Source organism: Simochromis diagramma, unplaced genomic scaffold (assembly GCF_900408965.1).
Source record: "Simochromis diagramma unplaced genomic scaffold, fSimDia1.1 OVJJ01000387.1, whole genome shotgun sequence".
NCBI classification, from domain to species: Eukaryota; Metazoa; Chordata; class Actinopteri; order Cichliformes; family Cichlidae; genus Simochromis; species Simochromis diagramma.
Genome location: NW_024387152.1, coordinates 5,886,345 through 5,901,376, shown reverse-complemented (window position 1 = coordinate 5,901,376; position 15,032 = coordinate 5,886,345). Strand labels below are relative to the sequence as shown.

At 41.1% G+C, this 15,032-nt stretch overlaps 1 protein-coding gene across 6 annotated transcripts; it reads right to left on the bottom strand.

Moving 5' to 3' along the window:
* Positions 1–3,140: 3,140 nt before the first annotated feature.
* On the bottom strand, positions 3,141–14,509 carry znf362b (zinc finger protein 362b). 6 transcript variants are annotated; one of them, XM_040047848.1, is made up of 9 exons: positions 14,205–14,509; positions 11,986–12,049; positions 11,063–11,321; positions 10,518–10,622; positions 9,997–10,315; positions 8,568–8,792; positions 8,157–8,235; positions 7,878–8,036; positions 3,141–5,397 (listed from the first exon to the last, which is right to left on the bottom strand). In XM_040047848.1, the coding sequence occupies exons 2-9, from the start codon at positions 12,046–12,048 to the stop codon at positions 5,281–5,283; spliced, it is 1,326 nt and encodes a 441-aa protein (XP_039903782.1). In that variant the 5' UTR covers position 12,049; positions 14,205–14,509; the 3' UTR covers positions 3,141–5,280. The 6 variants fall into 6 exon arrangements, with proteins under 6 accessions (XP_039903782.1, XP_039903783.1, XP_039903778.1 ...); XM_040047849.1 differs by having other exon boundaries at positions 11,063–11,294; XM_040047844.1 differs by lacking the exon at positions 14,205–14,509 and adding an exon at positions 13,344–14,164.
* Between the last annotated feature and the right edge of the window lie 523 nt (positions 14,510–15,032).

Below are 15,032 nucleotides of genomic sequence, written 5' to 3'. Positions count from 1 at the left end.
GAGCTACATCTGAGACTCTACAAGTTCATGACAGCACAATTAGAAAAAGACTGAACAAGTATGGCAGTTTGTTTGGAAGTTTAAAAGCGCTGCCAAGAGAAAAGTTTCTTCTCTCTAAAAAACCCCTAAAACAAAACATGGCAACACAGGATTGAAAGGTTGCACCTAAACAAATCCCAGCATTTCCCCAGGCCTGCAGTTTGTGGAAGTTATAACAAAGACCTATTTTCCCCAACAGATTTGTATAAATTTGGAGTAAAATAAATTTTTACTGCTGCAGGAAAGTCTGGAGGGTTGCTGGCCTAACAATGGCTTTTAGAGCTGTCCTCGGGGCTCTAAATAAAAGTGGATTAATCAAGGAGCATGACCATCCAGTTTATTTTTCCTGTGAATGTTATGATCAGCCCTTTTTGATTTGCTCTCCCTGTTCTGTTGATGACGTTTGGACTAGCTAATCATCATCAACGTTTTTTTAGGCTTTGGTTTTGGCAGATTCTTTGGATGGCAATGCTTTTAACACGACACTAAGTGAGCACTCTCCTCTGCTGTCACCCATTGCTGAACTTTCATCCCCAAAGCAGTAGGTGGCGATGTTGCGCCCGAACAGGGCCGCTTACATTAAACCAGTTATGATTTATATTATACTGGTTAAGTATTTGGCCTGCATTGTGTAACGTTCTTTTATTGTTAAGAAAACAATGAACTTGGTTTGAAAACAGAGTTTTGTTCTATGCAACGATGTACACTTTTATTTAGAGCCAAGAGGACAGCTCTAAAAGCAACTGTTGCTATGTTTTAGAGAGGCAACAGTGGAATTGAAGTCCATCACTCTACGGTGACAGACATTATTCAGCTGTGGAAACATTCAAGACTGCTGCCAATCTTTCTAGAAGTGGAAGTAGCAGCAAATTCACTGCAAGGTCAGACTATATCATGAATTAGCAAAAAAACCCCCAAAAACCCAAGAGCTACATCTGAGACTCTTCTGACCTCCACTTCGTGAGAGCACGATTAGAAAAAGACTGAACAAGTATGGCTCGTTTGGAAGAGTGGAAAGTGTCTGACCTCTTAAAAGGAACATGGCAGCAGGGCTTAGGTTTGCAGTGTTGCATCTGAACCACGTTTCGACTTTTTGAACTATGTCCTTTGGCGAGATTAGACTAAAGTGGGGACATAATGCACAGCCCAAAGTTTGGGGAAAACCAAGCACGCCATCAGCACAAACACCTCGTACCAACTGTCAAGCACGGTGGTGGAGGAGTGAGGATTTGGGCTTTGATGTTGCAGTCACCAGACCTGGGAACCTTGCAGATAGTCTGTAAGGTGACAATGATGCAAGCACGCCCACAAATTGACAACACGGTGGCCGAAAAAGAAAAGAATTATTGCGTTGCAATGCCCCAGTGGTGTGACCTTAAGAAAGTTTTGCAAAACTAAATACCCACAAACCTCAATGAACTGAAGCAACACTGCAAAGAAAAGTGTGCCAGAATTCCCCCACAATGATGTGAACGACTGATAAAGCAATACATAAAACGATTACTTCAAGATATTGCTGCTAAAGGTAGTACTACAAGCTACTGAGTCATGCGAAGACTTTCGTTTTCACATGATCCTTGAGTTTGGCGAGCCCGTGTGAATTGCAGCCTGTTTCCTGTTCTTAGCTGACAGGAGTGTCACCCAGCGTGGTCTTCTGCAGCTGTAGCCAATGTGCTTCAAGGTTCGTTGTGCATTCAGAGATGCTCTTCTGCATACCTTGGTTGTAACAAGTGGATTCTTTGAGTTACTGTTGTCTGCTCTTTCACCTCTGACCTCAGCTTGGCACCACGAAACCTCAATGAACTGAAGCATTGCTGCAAAGAGTGGGGTGAAATTCCCCCAGAATGATCTTAGACACAGATAACGTCATACAGAAAACCATTATGTCATGTTATTGCTGCTGCTACTACACACTACTAAATTGTGTGAAAACGTTTTTTTCTTTTATGACTGCATAATGATTCTCGATAAAAAGAAAAAGAGTAATAATGAAAGGGAGATTCCACTACAGTTGTGCCCAGGGTGGTGCCTATGTTGTATGTATTAGCAGGCTTTTCTTTGAACTGCAGCTACTGTTTATACATGCATTGTGAATTTCACAGTAATGATGTGAATGGTTTTTTTGAGGAATATTTGAGTAATGCTAGTTTAAACCGAGCACTTTATAAGAAGTTTTGCTTGTGTTTACATTTGTGGAATGAAGATGAAAGCAGTAACGCAGTAGTGGTTCAAGTTAACCCTAGCAGTGCTCTTGTGCCTTAGGACTTTGAGATGGCAATAAATACATATTTTGCATAAGTAACAACTAAAGAAATGATGATGTGTGTTTTATTACCTATATGTTACTTTTCAAAGCAGGCACTTTTTATCCAGTGGAGAGGATGTGGTCCTTCTCCTCAGACCTGACATTGTCTGCCCACATTCAGGTCCAGTCCAAAAAGGGCTAGGCACGGCCTGTGCCACCTCCGACAACTGAGGAAGTTCCGGGTCTCTCCAGTGATCCTCAAGACTTTCTATGCAGGCGCTGTGGAGAGCATCCTTACACAGAACATCGCATCCTGGTACGGGAACAGCTGTGTTAAGGATCAAAAAGCTCTTCAGAGAGTGATCCGCATGGCAGAACGCTGCTGCAGGGCTGCTCTCCCCTCCCTACAGGACATCTACACCAGGAGATGCTGGTTTAGAGCAGCTCAGATATTGGAGGACCCGTCCTGTCCCGGCAACAAACTATTCCAACTTCTGCAATCAGGCAGGTTTCGCACCATCCGGGCAAAAACAGAGACGCTCGAGAGGAGCTTCTATCCTCAGGCACAGCATCCATAAGCAACACATCCCAGCCTCATTCTTCTCAGCTTCACTACAGCACTAGACACTTTAACACCCACTCACACAATGTACATTTTCAGATTTTCAATTTAAAAATTTCCAGATTGTTTTATTTTATTTAATTCACTTAATGTACATAATGTTCTCTCTCTTTTTGCACAGTCGAGGAGTGTGTCAGGACACATTTCACTGTGTGTTGTACTCGTATAACTATGCATGTGACAAATAAAGGATCTTGAATCTTAAAAAAGAAAAAAACATCACAAAATCTGTGATTGATTTATAACAGTCTGTTTATTAAACAAGGTAAAGATACAAAGCTTTTTTTCCTTTTTTTTTCCCTTTTTTAAACACTGATAACCTTAGTTTAACTTCTCAGTCTTGGCTGTGCATATTTAGTTGTCTAGAAACTGTATATGAAACCACAATGCAAGACAGGAAAAAGTGTAATAAATCTACGCAATATCATTTCATAGAGAACGTGGGTTAAACAGTTATACAGATTACAGCTCAGGAACTCCATGCGGAAGGAAAAAAAAATAAAATGTTTTACACGACTGAATACTGCAGAACACAATACAGAGTAATGGAAATGGGATGGTAAAACAGTTAAGGCTTACATGTAAATAACTGATATAAAACATGAATATTAATAACATACAGGTAGACTAAAATAATTACAGTAAGCTCTTACATAAACCTTTACAAAAACCCAAAGAAAACATGTTTATGAAAACTTAAAAATAGGTACTATAAATGAGTAACATGTTTTACAGTACAGCAACATGTACATTTTCCCATTATCTCAAAAGAGAGAGAGCAAGTTGAAGAGGCAGGGTCTGTTGTTGGCGTAAATGTCTGTTTTCAGGCCAGTGGCTTGAGTAATAAGCTTTTATTCTTTTGAAAACATACTATATACTGTATATGTATTTTACATTATTCTCAGTTCCATCTCAAATGTAACGTCTAGCCGTAGCACCTTTTCTGAAGTGCCCTGAAGAATACAGGGTACCCTATTAGTACCATTCAGAGGTTACAGGTACAGTAAAAATACAACAAACAATACTGTGTACAATAAAAAGAATATTAAAGAGAGAGAGAGAGAGAAACAAAAACAAACGGAGAAGATCCACCCCTGCGTAAACTCATAAAATAGGCCTATTGAATATGAATCATACTGCAGTTTATTCCAAGTAGGTAAAGCTTATTAGAGGTTAAAAAAAAGTTACTGGGTTGGAGTAGCTGTACAATAACTTCACATTTGGTCCAATGGTTAGCTTTAAAATTTACTGCTCAAGTAAAAATGAATTTAAGCTGAAGCATATTTTGAAAAAGTGGGCTGAATAGAGTAGAGCTGGCACTGATACATGTGCAACATATACTTTTAATTCTTTGAAAGTATAAGTCAAAGCTTAATGGAGCAGGGAAAGCGGACAAACACTTTTACAAGATTTGCTTTCGCTTCAAACCTCACCAAAGTTCATTATATGGCACTAACTAGTGGAACGAGAAACACACCAGAAAAAAAGCAGTGTTTTTTGATCATACGTTATGATCATAAAGGTGCCATAAAGGTGAATGTTAAATATGGAGTGAACATTTTTTGAAAATAATAACTACAAAAAAAAAAAAAAAAACTTCCTTCCCTTCCATCGAGCTCTGCTTTGCCTCCACGAGCCAATTATCCAACTTCTTAATACAATCATTAAATATTTCAATTGTCATCTACCGATTGCTTTTCTTTAAATTTTGATGACCCTGTGTTTGCACAAAAAAAAAAAAAACAGTTGGAAAAAAAAAAAAAAAAAAAAAGAGACTGTTTTTTTGTACACAGTCGGTACTCTTAGCTGCCACGAGTAATGCCATTTGGCATTTTCCATCCAACGAGATTGAAACAATTTGACCAAAACCACAAGGCCTAAAAGTGCTTTAAGATTATCTTTGGATGTCTCCAGAATACACCCAGCAAACTTTTTCTTTTTTTCCCCTGCTTTTTCAATTCAATATTGGGGCAAATATCATCTGGCACGTTTTGAAAACCCATTTCATGGAAGAGAATAAAAACAAAAACAAGACAACTAAAACATTTTTTTAATGGCCAATGCATCCGGCGGTTTACATGATGCTTACGAAAGTGCTTATTTAATCTGACGCAAGACATTCTTTGCCACTCGATCCCCTGGACAATATCTGGCTGTATTTTTACATTCACAAAATAACGCTGTGCTCCTTTATGATAGACGGCCTGTGTCGAGACGGATGGAGGCAAGTCTGCTTACAAAAATCTAACAGTGAATGCTCATGTCAGCTGTCATAATGCTAATGTAAGCCTTATGTAGATGGCCGTGGGTGCAGGGCCTCACAAGCTCCAGCCGAACGCTGACTCTGAATCTTGATGCTGAACGCTCGCGGAGCTCAGATGAGGGAGATGCGTATGGGGATGCTGGGGGACTCTGTCCTCTGGGGCGACTGGTGACTCACCAGGTGCTCCACCACCGTGTGTTTGGACATGTGCTTCATAAGATAGGTCTCCTACAAGAACAGGAAAACACACAAAGGGCATAAAGATTACTGGTACAGTAATTTTAAAAGTGCCTCTACTCCAACTAGTTCAGCTGAAGTTGATATTGACATTTGTGGTCAAAAGGATACACACCCCCCCACTAATATTTAATGAGATCTCCCTTGGAAAATTGCTCCTTGACCAGATCCTTTTGGCATAATGCTGGCTGAATATTTGCACACTCAGAGTTCATTTAAATGAGTTGGTTTCCTGGCACAAACCCAGCATTTCAGCATAGTCCACAGATTTTCAATAGGGTTGAGATAAGGTCTTTGGGAACGCCATTCCAGAGGCTTAATGGGCCAATTCTAACCAAATGCAGTCCAGAATCATCATTTGAAACAACTGTACATAAGTACAAATAATTTGGCTCTGTCCCTACCTTGCCAAGGTCTGGAAGAAGACCCAAACGGGCACTCTCAAATCAGAGAAGCTCGTTCTTTAAACTTGATGCCTTCAAGCTCAATGAAAATTTGCAGCTGGTAAACAACAATTGAACTATCTGGGCACAATGACATGAAGAATGTGTGGAAGAGTTAAGGTGAGGCTTTTAAACCTAAGAACAGAGTGCCAGCTGTCAAGCATGGCGGTGATAGCATCATGCTCTGGGGTTGTTTTGCTGCCACTGGTACTTGTACAATGCACAAAGTCTATGGAATAATGAAGAAAAAAATACCTCCAAATTCTTCAGCTCAGCCTCAAATCAACAGCTGGATGCTTGAAACTTGGACACAGCTGAGTGTTCCAACAGGACAATGATGCCAAACATACATCAAAGCTGGTTTTGGAATGGATAAAGTAGCTTCTGGAATGGTTTTCCCAAAGCCTTGACCTCAACCCTACTGAAAATCTTTGTACTACGCTTAAAACATTTTTTTTTCTTATTTGTATTTAAGGTTAGCTTGTGCGCTGCTGGAACCATAATTTCCCTGAGGGGACCTACCCAATGGATTAATAAAGCTCTCTTCTAAAATACAGGTCTGTACTGGGAAACCAACAAATTCTTGATTTTAAAAGTTGTTAAAGATATATGTTGCACAATCCTTCCACCCTGGAAAAGAAAACTTCTGACCACAACTTTATGTTTGCCCAGATCCTCTTAAGATAGCTGGTAAAGGATATCAAAGATCAGTGCCTGCATTTCAACACCCAGTCAAACTTCAAATATAATCTGGCCTCAGGAAATCACATGGTAGGGTGGGGCCAGGTTTCACAATGAGCTCACTCGAGCTCTCCACCATTTGACTCTTAGAACTGAAGAAGTTTCTCGAATGAGAGGTGAAACATCTTCAAGCAACTTGAAGATGTCCAGACGCTTTTCTTTCCAAGCTCCTTAGACTTCAAATATAATCACAAGCTCTCGGCTGTTGGTCAGGATGTAGAGCAAGTTATCTTCCAATCGGAAGGTCAGTGGTTCAGTCTCCGGCTCCTTCAATTTGCATCCAAATCCAATTTATTTATATAGCACATTTAAAAAAAGGAAATTTGCCCAAAGTGCTGTACAGAAAAAAAAAAGAAGTAATTTGTCAATGTCAAAGTATCCTTGGGTAAGACACTGAACCCTGAATTCCCCTTGATATATTCGTGTGAGTATGTTAATGTTAGACAAGGGGCTTAGGCACACAATAAAACACTATATGATTGGGTGAATGACACCTGTAGTAAAGAGTGCCCTAAGAGTGGAAAAGCACTATATACCAGTCAATTTACTTGTTCCTACATTTGAGCTTTCAGAGAAAAGGATATGTCATCATTGTATCCTATATGTGAATTAAATTTTATCAGAATTAGTCCATGAATTTATGATTTATGGTTGTGACCTTGACCTCTGAGCACCAAAATGTAATCTTTGAGCCTTATTTTGGCCAAGTATTTTGTCAGTCCACAGCTGAGTCATTTTCCTGACGTTTTTGAATGCCTAGAGGCCCATCAGTTCCTAGTGTTAAAACAAAACAAATCAAAGCATAATCCAGCTTGAGGGACATTAGTTAATGCTATCATTTACAAGAATTTAAAGTGAAAAGTGAAACTGCCATGGACTTATGTAAAGGTAAGAACAATACAAGTTAAATAAGACTATGTTATCAAAAACAATGATCACACAGAAACGGCCAGCCCAATGAACTATTTGGACAGGTTTAGAGGAAACTGGAGGGATGTGCATTGAGGAGTAGATGAAATACACATATTTATATTAATCAGGATGGGACAGACATACAATGCGAAAACATAATGCTTCCGGACCTCAGCTATAGCTTAAAGATATTCTTTTAGTCCGTTTTGAATATTTGAACAGAAGCAAGGACACACTAAGGTGTTAAATATCTCAAACAGGAAACACATCCGACTTCTAGTCCAAGAGAGAAAAAAAATATTATCAAATGTCATTGATGCAAAAAACAGGTGTGGAAACCCTGACATAGTGAATACTTGCTTGTGGTTTACTTACTGAGGTGTAAGCCCGGCCACACATGCTACAGCAGTAGGCCTTAGCGTTTTTGATGGCATGCGCTGACAAGTGGATCTGCAACGATGCAGAGTCTGAGTAGGCACGGTAGCAGTTGGGACATTTATACGGCTTGTCTTTATTGTGCTGCCTCTGGTGAGACTGTGGGGGAGAGAAAACACGGACAGAGGTTGTAGAGAAGTCCACGTAATTTGAACATTTGCAGCTCTGCATCTGAACCTTTTAATCAGGATCAGGTCACAAGAAGAATCTCTGACTGACCTGGAGATTAGACAGCTGGGTAAAAGCCTTTTCGCATCCAGGGTGGGCGCATTTATAAGGCCTATCGCCGGTGTGGATTCTGCAGCAAGAGAAGCAGACGGGAAAATGTTTTTATGACAGACGCCACTGCAAGAGAACTTCTGCAAAGAAACATCAAAGTATATTCAAAGCAGCAGATTTTCACTGCATATAAGTCACAGTCGTGGTCTATATGTGAAACGTAAAAAGAGTTCCAGCAAGGAGAAAACAGATATAGCTGTAAAGGGGATGACAGGTATTCAGGTAAATTCTAAACATTAAATATTAGTAATGTGTGACCACCAATCAGATTTGAAATGGGCAACAGTAGAGCCACAGAGGCAGCTGAGATCAACTTGATTTCTCACGCTTCATGTTCACAGTTTGACCAACCTGGTATGCTGCTGCAGGTGTGACAGCTGACGGAACGAGTTCTCGCAGTAGGAGCAGTGGTAGGGTTTGATCCCCAGGTGAATGCGCAAGTGCTGGGACAGGTAAGAGGCGTTGGCGAACGTCTTGGAGCAGTGGGGACACTTGTGCGGTTTGGCCTCTGTGTGGGACTTGGAATGAATCTGCATTTCTGACTTGGTTAAGAAGGTAAGTGGGCAGACTTTGCATCTTGGGGACAAGAAGAAACAAAATAGATCAGATCAAAACAATTTTCAGGGATTAAAATCCGCCTGCCTACAACTAAATAGAAAACGTAGCATAACATCAGTTTTTTCCCCACCCCAGTACGCAGACCACTTTAATAATTTTAACAATAATTTAAGAAAATCATCAAGTCTTAATCACACTTTATGTCAAAAGTAGCAACGAAAACTGAAAATCAACTATAGTTGATTAACTAAGTAGTAACACATGATTTTAAAAAATCCAACAACACCAGCATTGCTGACCTTACAATTTAAGAAAAAAGCCACTTTTGACTGCTCCTTCATTCACAAAGAATTCCCACAGCAGGTACCTCTGCATATCTGATTTCGCTGATTTTATTTACACTGAACAACCATGATGTAATCTCCAAAAGAGTGTTTGAGGTGGGTGTGTTAACCACTACACTATGGAGCCACTAGCCTCATTATCTAAAACTTCCAGCTGACTGACTTAAATGGGTTTTTTTCTCACAATAAAAAAAAAAAAAAAAGAGCTTTTATGTCTTTGTCATAAAAGCTTAAAATCTGAACACTAATGAGAAATTGCCGAACCTGTCAGCTGGCTTTCATCGCAGCCTCTGGAAAGTCCTGGTTATCATAAACTAACATAAAATAAGAAAAAATATCAAAAGTTTTCCCAGGTAGCAAGAGGAGGTCAATATTAGCTGACAATTTATTAGCAATTTCGGCATTGCTACATTTGTCCAGTGATCTTTCTACATGCTTTCTCCAACCATCAGTCTCTGTTGTTTAAATATCATGGGAGGTTTTTTTTCCACCTTGCCTTTCTGACCTGCTATTAAACCAACCCTCCTCTCCTCCCCAACACCAACTCATCCTCCTGGATGTTCTGGGAGGGTCAACCCAAGTTCAAATCTTCCATCCGTTAGCTTTACCTCATTGCAACCAGTGCTCAGACTCTTTTGGGTTCAGTCCTTTGGAGTATGTTTGACCGATCTTTTTTTTTTTTAGTAAACCTGTTGTCTACTCAGGTGAAAGCTGTGCTCATATTAAAGCCTCAGTATAGAGCGCTTCTCTCATTCTCAAAGTTCTCTCAGGAAAATACCTATCAATGCTTGCAGACCTCGTAAAGCTGTCAATTTACTTTGCAAGATCAGCACAGAAAAAACCCCTGAAAACAATAGGAGCTGCTTTCTGAATCCAACCTGTAGGTTTTGCCCTCTTTGGGTGCAACGGTGACACATCCTTGATCAGCCAGGATGGGGTAGGGCACCACCAGCAGAGGGCCAGATGTGTTTTCGGCTTTGATCTTCTTTCTTCCCCGAGGTGCCTTTGGCGGGGGGCCCAACAGTCCTGCCAGGCCTCCGGCCTTCATGTGGTCAATGCCAGGGCCACTAGCCAGTCCAGAGATGATGTTCACAGAGGGGGCGCCACCCAAGCGGTTCTGGCTGCTGGAGGTCGGAGTCGTCGGGGTCAGGGCATCTGAGGTGCTGTGGCTGTCGGGTCGAGATGAGGGGGCCAGACCTGAGAAGGTTGGAACAAAAACTGCATTAGCAGGTATGACTAATTCAACACCACACTCTACAGAACCACACCAGTGTACCGCACAGTAAACACCGTGTGTGTGTCAATTTTCCATGACAGTTATCTTTATATTATCACACCAGAGGCTGGCTGCCTTGCTGCATTTCTCCTACAAGCTTCACAGATGGCGTGACGGCTGTACCTGAGCGATGGTTGACCCGGCCAGTTTGCTCACTAAGGTGTCTCATTTGCCAGTCCTCCCATAATCCTTTGGCCTTCACCGCTGACTTGTCATCCATATTTCCATCTGGAATTTATAAGATGATGGTGTGTCAGTCAGTAAAATGTCTCGTAATCTGCGCAGGCCTGATTCTACGCCACGTCTACGAATTCATTACATCAACTATTAGCCTGCAAAACTGGAGAATAACATTAAAAATGTTTTGATTTAAGAAAACCAGGCCTATCTGTAGCAATTATTACATCAATAACTTCATGTTAATTAAGGTTACTCTAGGGCTGGGTATCATTTTAAACCGTTTCCACATTTCTGTAAATAAGATAAATTTGCAACTGTGGGTTTTGGAGTAGCTGTGCAGGCATCACTCACTTTTCATTATGGATTTTTATTTGGCCTCTACCTTCACAATCTGTATATTATCACCTTAAACTCACCAGGCCAACATGCCAGTTTGAGACAAGTTGGCAGCACTTGGACATATTTAACACTATTTCAGAAGAACGTACCCGGTCCAGAACTGGAGGCGGGACGAGCGTGCAGGGCAATGTCCGGCTGTCCAGAGCCCTGCGGCTGTGGGTGGTGGCCCGGAACCTGTTGCGGCTGAGGCTTTGGAACCTGCATGCCGTGCTGAGCGCTACCGTCCGGGGACGAGGTGGGAACCAGCAGCTGCTGAGAAGGGGTGGAGGTAGGTGGCAGGTGCAGGGGTCGAATCTTCTCAGCCATCAGCTGCTCCTTGATCTTGTTAATGAGGACCAGGTTATCCAGCTGAAAGGGTTAACGGGTCATGCTCAACAGAAAACAGCCGCCTTGTGTGAATGTCATTCATGCCATCAAAACATATTGCAGGACAGAAAACACTGATCAGCACACAATTAGTTTTTACCTATGACAGAGGTGAGCTAAAGTAACGCCCACCAAACGCTTTAATCCAGCCCACTCATGGAGGAGGAGCATCAATTCTGGACATTCACTGTATTTTACAGCACAAAGCACTGCGTTTGTAATGTTGTTAAGAATGGATTGTGTCCTAAAAGTGGTTGTCTGAACTAGCAACTTCATCCAAGCTAGGGGGGGGGGCTGAAGTCATCATACTGTTGACTTTGAGTTATAACAGCAATATTCCTTTGTAACAGCAGCAGACTGACTACATTTAGTCGGTCTGCTGCTATCTAGTTTGTAATGCAAACGTTTTCAGGAAGCACTTGCGCTTCTTTGGTACGGCCTGCTTGAGATCAATTAGGGCTGCGTGTGTACCCACGAACTCCAAGGAGTCTGAGGCACCCCCCTTATCTGCGAGAACAAACTGCAAGCGGTTCTAGGCGTAACAGTGATGGACTGGTGCTGAAAGGCTGAAAAGACATTCACACATGGAAACAAATGGCAGTGGAAGGTGGAAACATCACAGTAATTACATGCTGAGCGGACTTACCTGGCCTGGCATGGACGGAGGCGGCGGCCAGAAGTATGGGTTGTTAAACCGAGGCTCTGCCATCCTGAAGTGTGTGACATTTATTTTAGTCGCTTTTCAAAGATGCACATAATGAAGTGCTCCCTTACAGAGCACTGTTGTTAAAACTGCACGTAGAGTAAGTTAATGCTTACAAACAGGCAGGCTTAAACTGTGAAGCTGAAAAATCTGACACCTTAACCACACGCTGCATGTGGCTAGTTTCATATGTCATGCTTGAATTTTCTTTCAGGCCTTGTGCTGATCACATTCGCATCCACCTAGCTCTGCATCCACTTTGATGTCACTTTAAGGTGTCGAGAACCATTTCTGGTACTCAGTTAACGCCACGTATCAGCTGTTTAGACGGTTAAAGTTGCAGAGAATTTGCTGCATTTACTTCTCCGGACTGTTTGCACCACAGGCACAAATGTAGTAAGCATTAAACGAGTGGCTTCTAAATCTGCTGCTTTTGATGGATAAATGCACTTTGTTTGTTTGTTGTGATTGTTTGAAAAAACAAAACAAAACAAAACTGTGGGGACAATTGAATGACCCTCATGTTAAGTTAAGATGTGTAACAGCTGACATTGAAACGGTTTCATATAGAAGACCAGAGTCTGATCATGACCGCAAGTGCTCTGCGATATTAAAAATTTTGGTACTGATCCGATACCAAGTAAATACAGGGCCGGTATTGCCAGTACAGATACCTATACTTTTACCCTATAAAAGAAGGCTTATGCAGGTGAATCATCATCAGTGATCATCTAAACCACTTTGGGTCAATTTCTGTTGTTTAAATATAGTACAAACTATAAATAGTTAATGCAAAAGTGTTCAGATATTTTTCATACTGGATGTATATTTTTTCCTTTAAAAAATGTCCACTATTTCACACAATGCAGTGGGCTACATGCTAAACTTAGAAGCTATAAATAAAGTATCGATCACGTGGCTCTAGTATCGATCCTATACCAATACCAGCGCTGGTGTCAATACTATCAATCGATCTGCCCACCTTTAGAACAGGCTTTGAAAGGCAGGGGGAAAGTGTGGAAGATAGTAGTTTAGAGCTAGGGCTCTTATTTTGTTGAAAAATAAAATGAAATAAATGCTTTAAGATAGCTGAAAAAGAAGTTTAATTAAAAAGGTAAATACGATTTTTTTTTAATGTAACAGTGTAAAAACTCGCTAGATGTCAGCTCACGCTTAGAAGTCGATGTGTGTAAATCAGGCCTACAGAGTAAAAGTGACACAAATCCACGCAGCTCTGCCATCTAAATGCCACCTACAATATGCCTTCACTTCTAAAAAAAAAAAAAAAAAAAAAAACCCACATCAGCATGATCCTGCGCCGTTTAGCTCGGGCTTGATGCCCCTCTGCTCCTTTTGTCTGAATTCCTGCAAATAAGTGGACGTCGCTTTTGTAATTTTTCCACAAAAACCGCCGTGAAAAAACAAGACAAAACAAAACTTGAAGTTCTTTGACTTTTTCGGACGTGTCGGCTGTCTGGGAGCAGCTCCGGACTCGCACCGACGGAGGATTGTCCGGATCGATCCTCCCCGGTGCGACTCGACACATTCTCAGACAGTTTTCTTAAAACATTTCCAGACAAAAGAGAAACAAAAATGGCAGCCTTATTTTTATAAGGCGGGACGCCATATTCTGCAGACCCCAAATTTTTTAGGAGCATGAACATGTTGTCGTGTGGCGGGTGTTTGGAATGAGAAGCGGCCGGAGACCAACACAAAGGTGTGTTTATCATGTCGGAGGCATGAATGATTGTTTACGGCGAATTGCAGGTTTGAATAGCCCGGCCTCCCCACCTCTTAAAAAAACTGACACTTCCTACAACAACCATGCCCTGCAAGGAGGAAAAAAACACACACACATACACACACACACACACACAGCACGGAAACGGACAAGCTTGATTCATCAGTGCCGATTAAAAATAACCGTAGCGATTCGTTAAGGTCAAAATCGGAACCGGTGCACAACGCCTCATCTCCCGACAGACTCTGTGCCATCTTAAGCAAATTTCACTTTTTTTAGGGCTGCTTTTTTCTACATTCTGTAACTTTTGGACGAATCAAAGCAGAGAAATTGCATTTTCGTGCTAATGCACGCACCGAGAGGCTACCGCTCATTAGAGAAATGCACAGCAACGGAAAGATGTAAAGACATGCACAAATACCTTGTGTCCTGATTGCAGATATTGTCTTGCGAGTACAGCTATAATATAAAAGGTTGATGTTCTTTCTGCCTCCGGTCGGACCACCGCTTCCGGGTCGCTTTGTTCACTTCTGGGTGCTGCTGCTGCTGCAAGGCTCAGCACAGTGCAGTCGAGAGGGGAAATATTGTGCTAAATGTTGCTTTTGTATTTTCATACCACGACCCACTTTATTCGCGTTTAACAGCATCTCAGCAGAAGCTACGTCAACGCAAGCAGGGCCGATACATGCGTTAGTGAATTTTCAAAGTGCACACATTAGCGGTGCTGTCATCATGTGGTGAGACGACGAGCAGTTTTTCTCTGATGCCATTTCTTAAAAAAAGAAAAAAAAAAAAAAAAAAAAACAGTCATATTTGCTGCCCTGTCAGAACTGTTATTATAGGCGGTCCACCCAAAGCACCTTAAGAGAAACACTAAAAAAGGAAAAGATTGTTAAAAAATACACAAAGAAAACAAAGTATATATTTAAAAATGCACTTCTTTGTATTTCACTGTAGTAGCAACTACAGTGAAATACAGTTAGCCAGATAATCCTATATCTTCTAGTTAACAATCATTTATTCTCATCCAGCTGTGAAATATTTACAAAATCAGAAAACAATCTAATGTAACAAAAGCAGGAAAATGTAACAATTTTCCTACTTTCTTCCACAGTAAAATTTCTAATATTACAGGTAACAGGGTATTAGTTAATAGCATGTTAACATGTATTTGTATTGTGCTTTATGGCATTTCATTTTATCATTTACTTTATTCCAATTTTTGTACAGGGCTTTGTTACCACTTGTC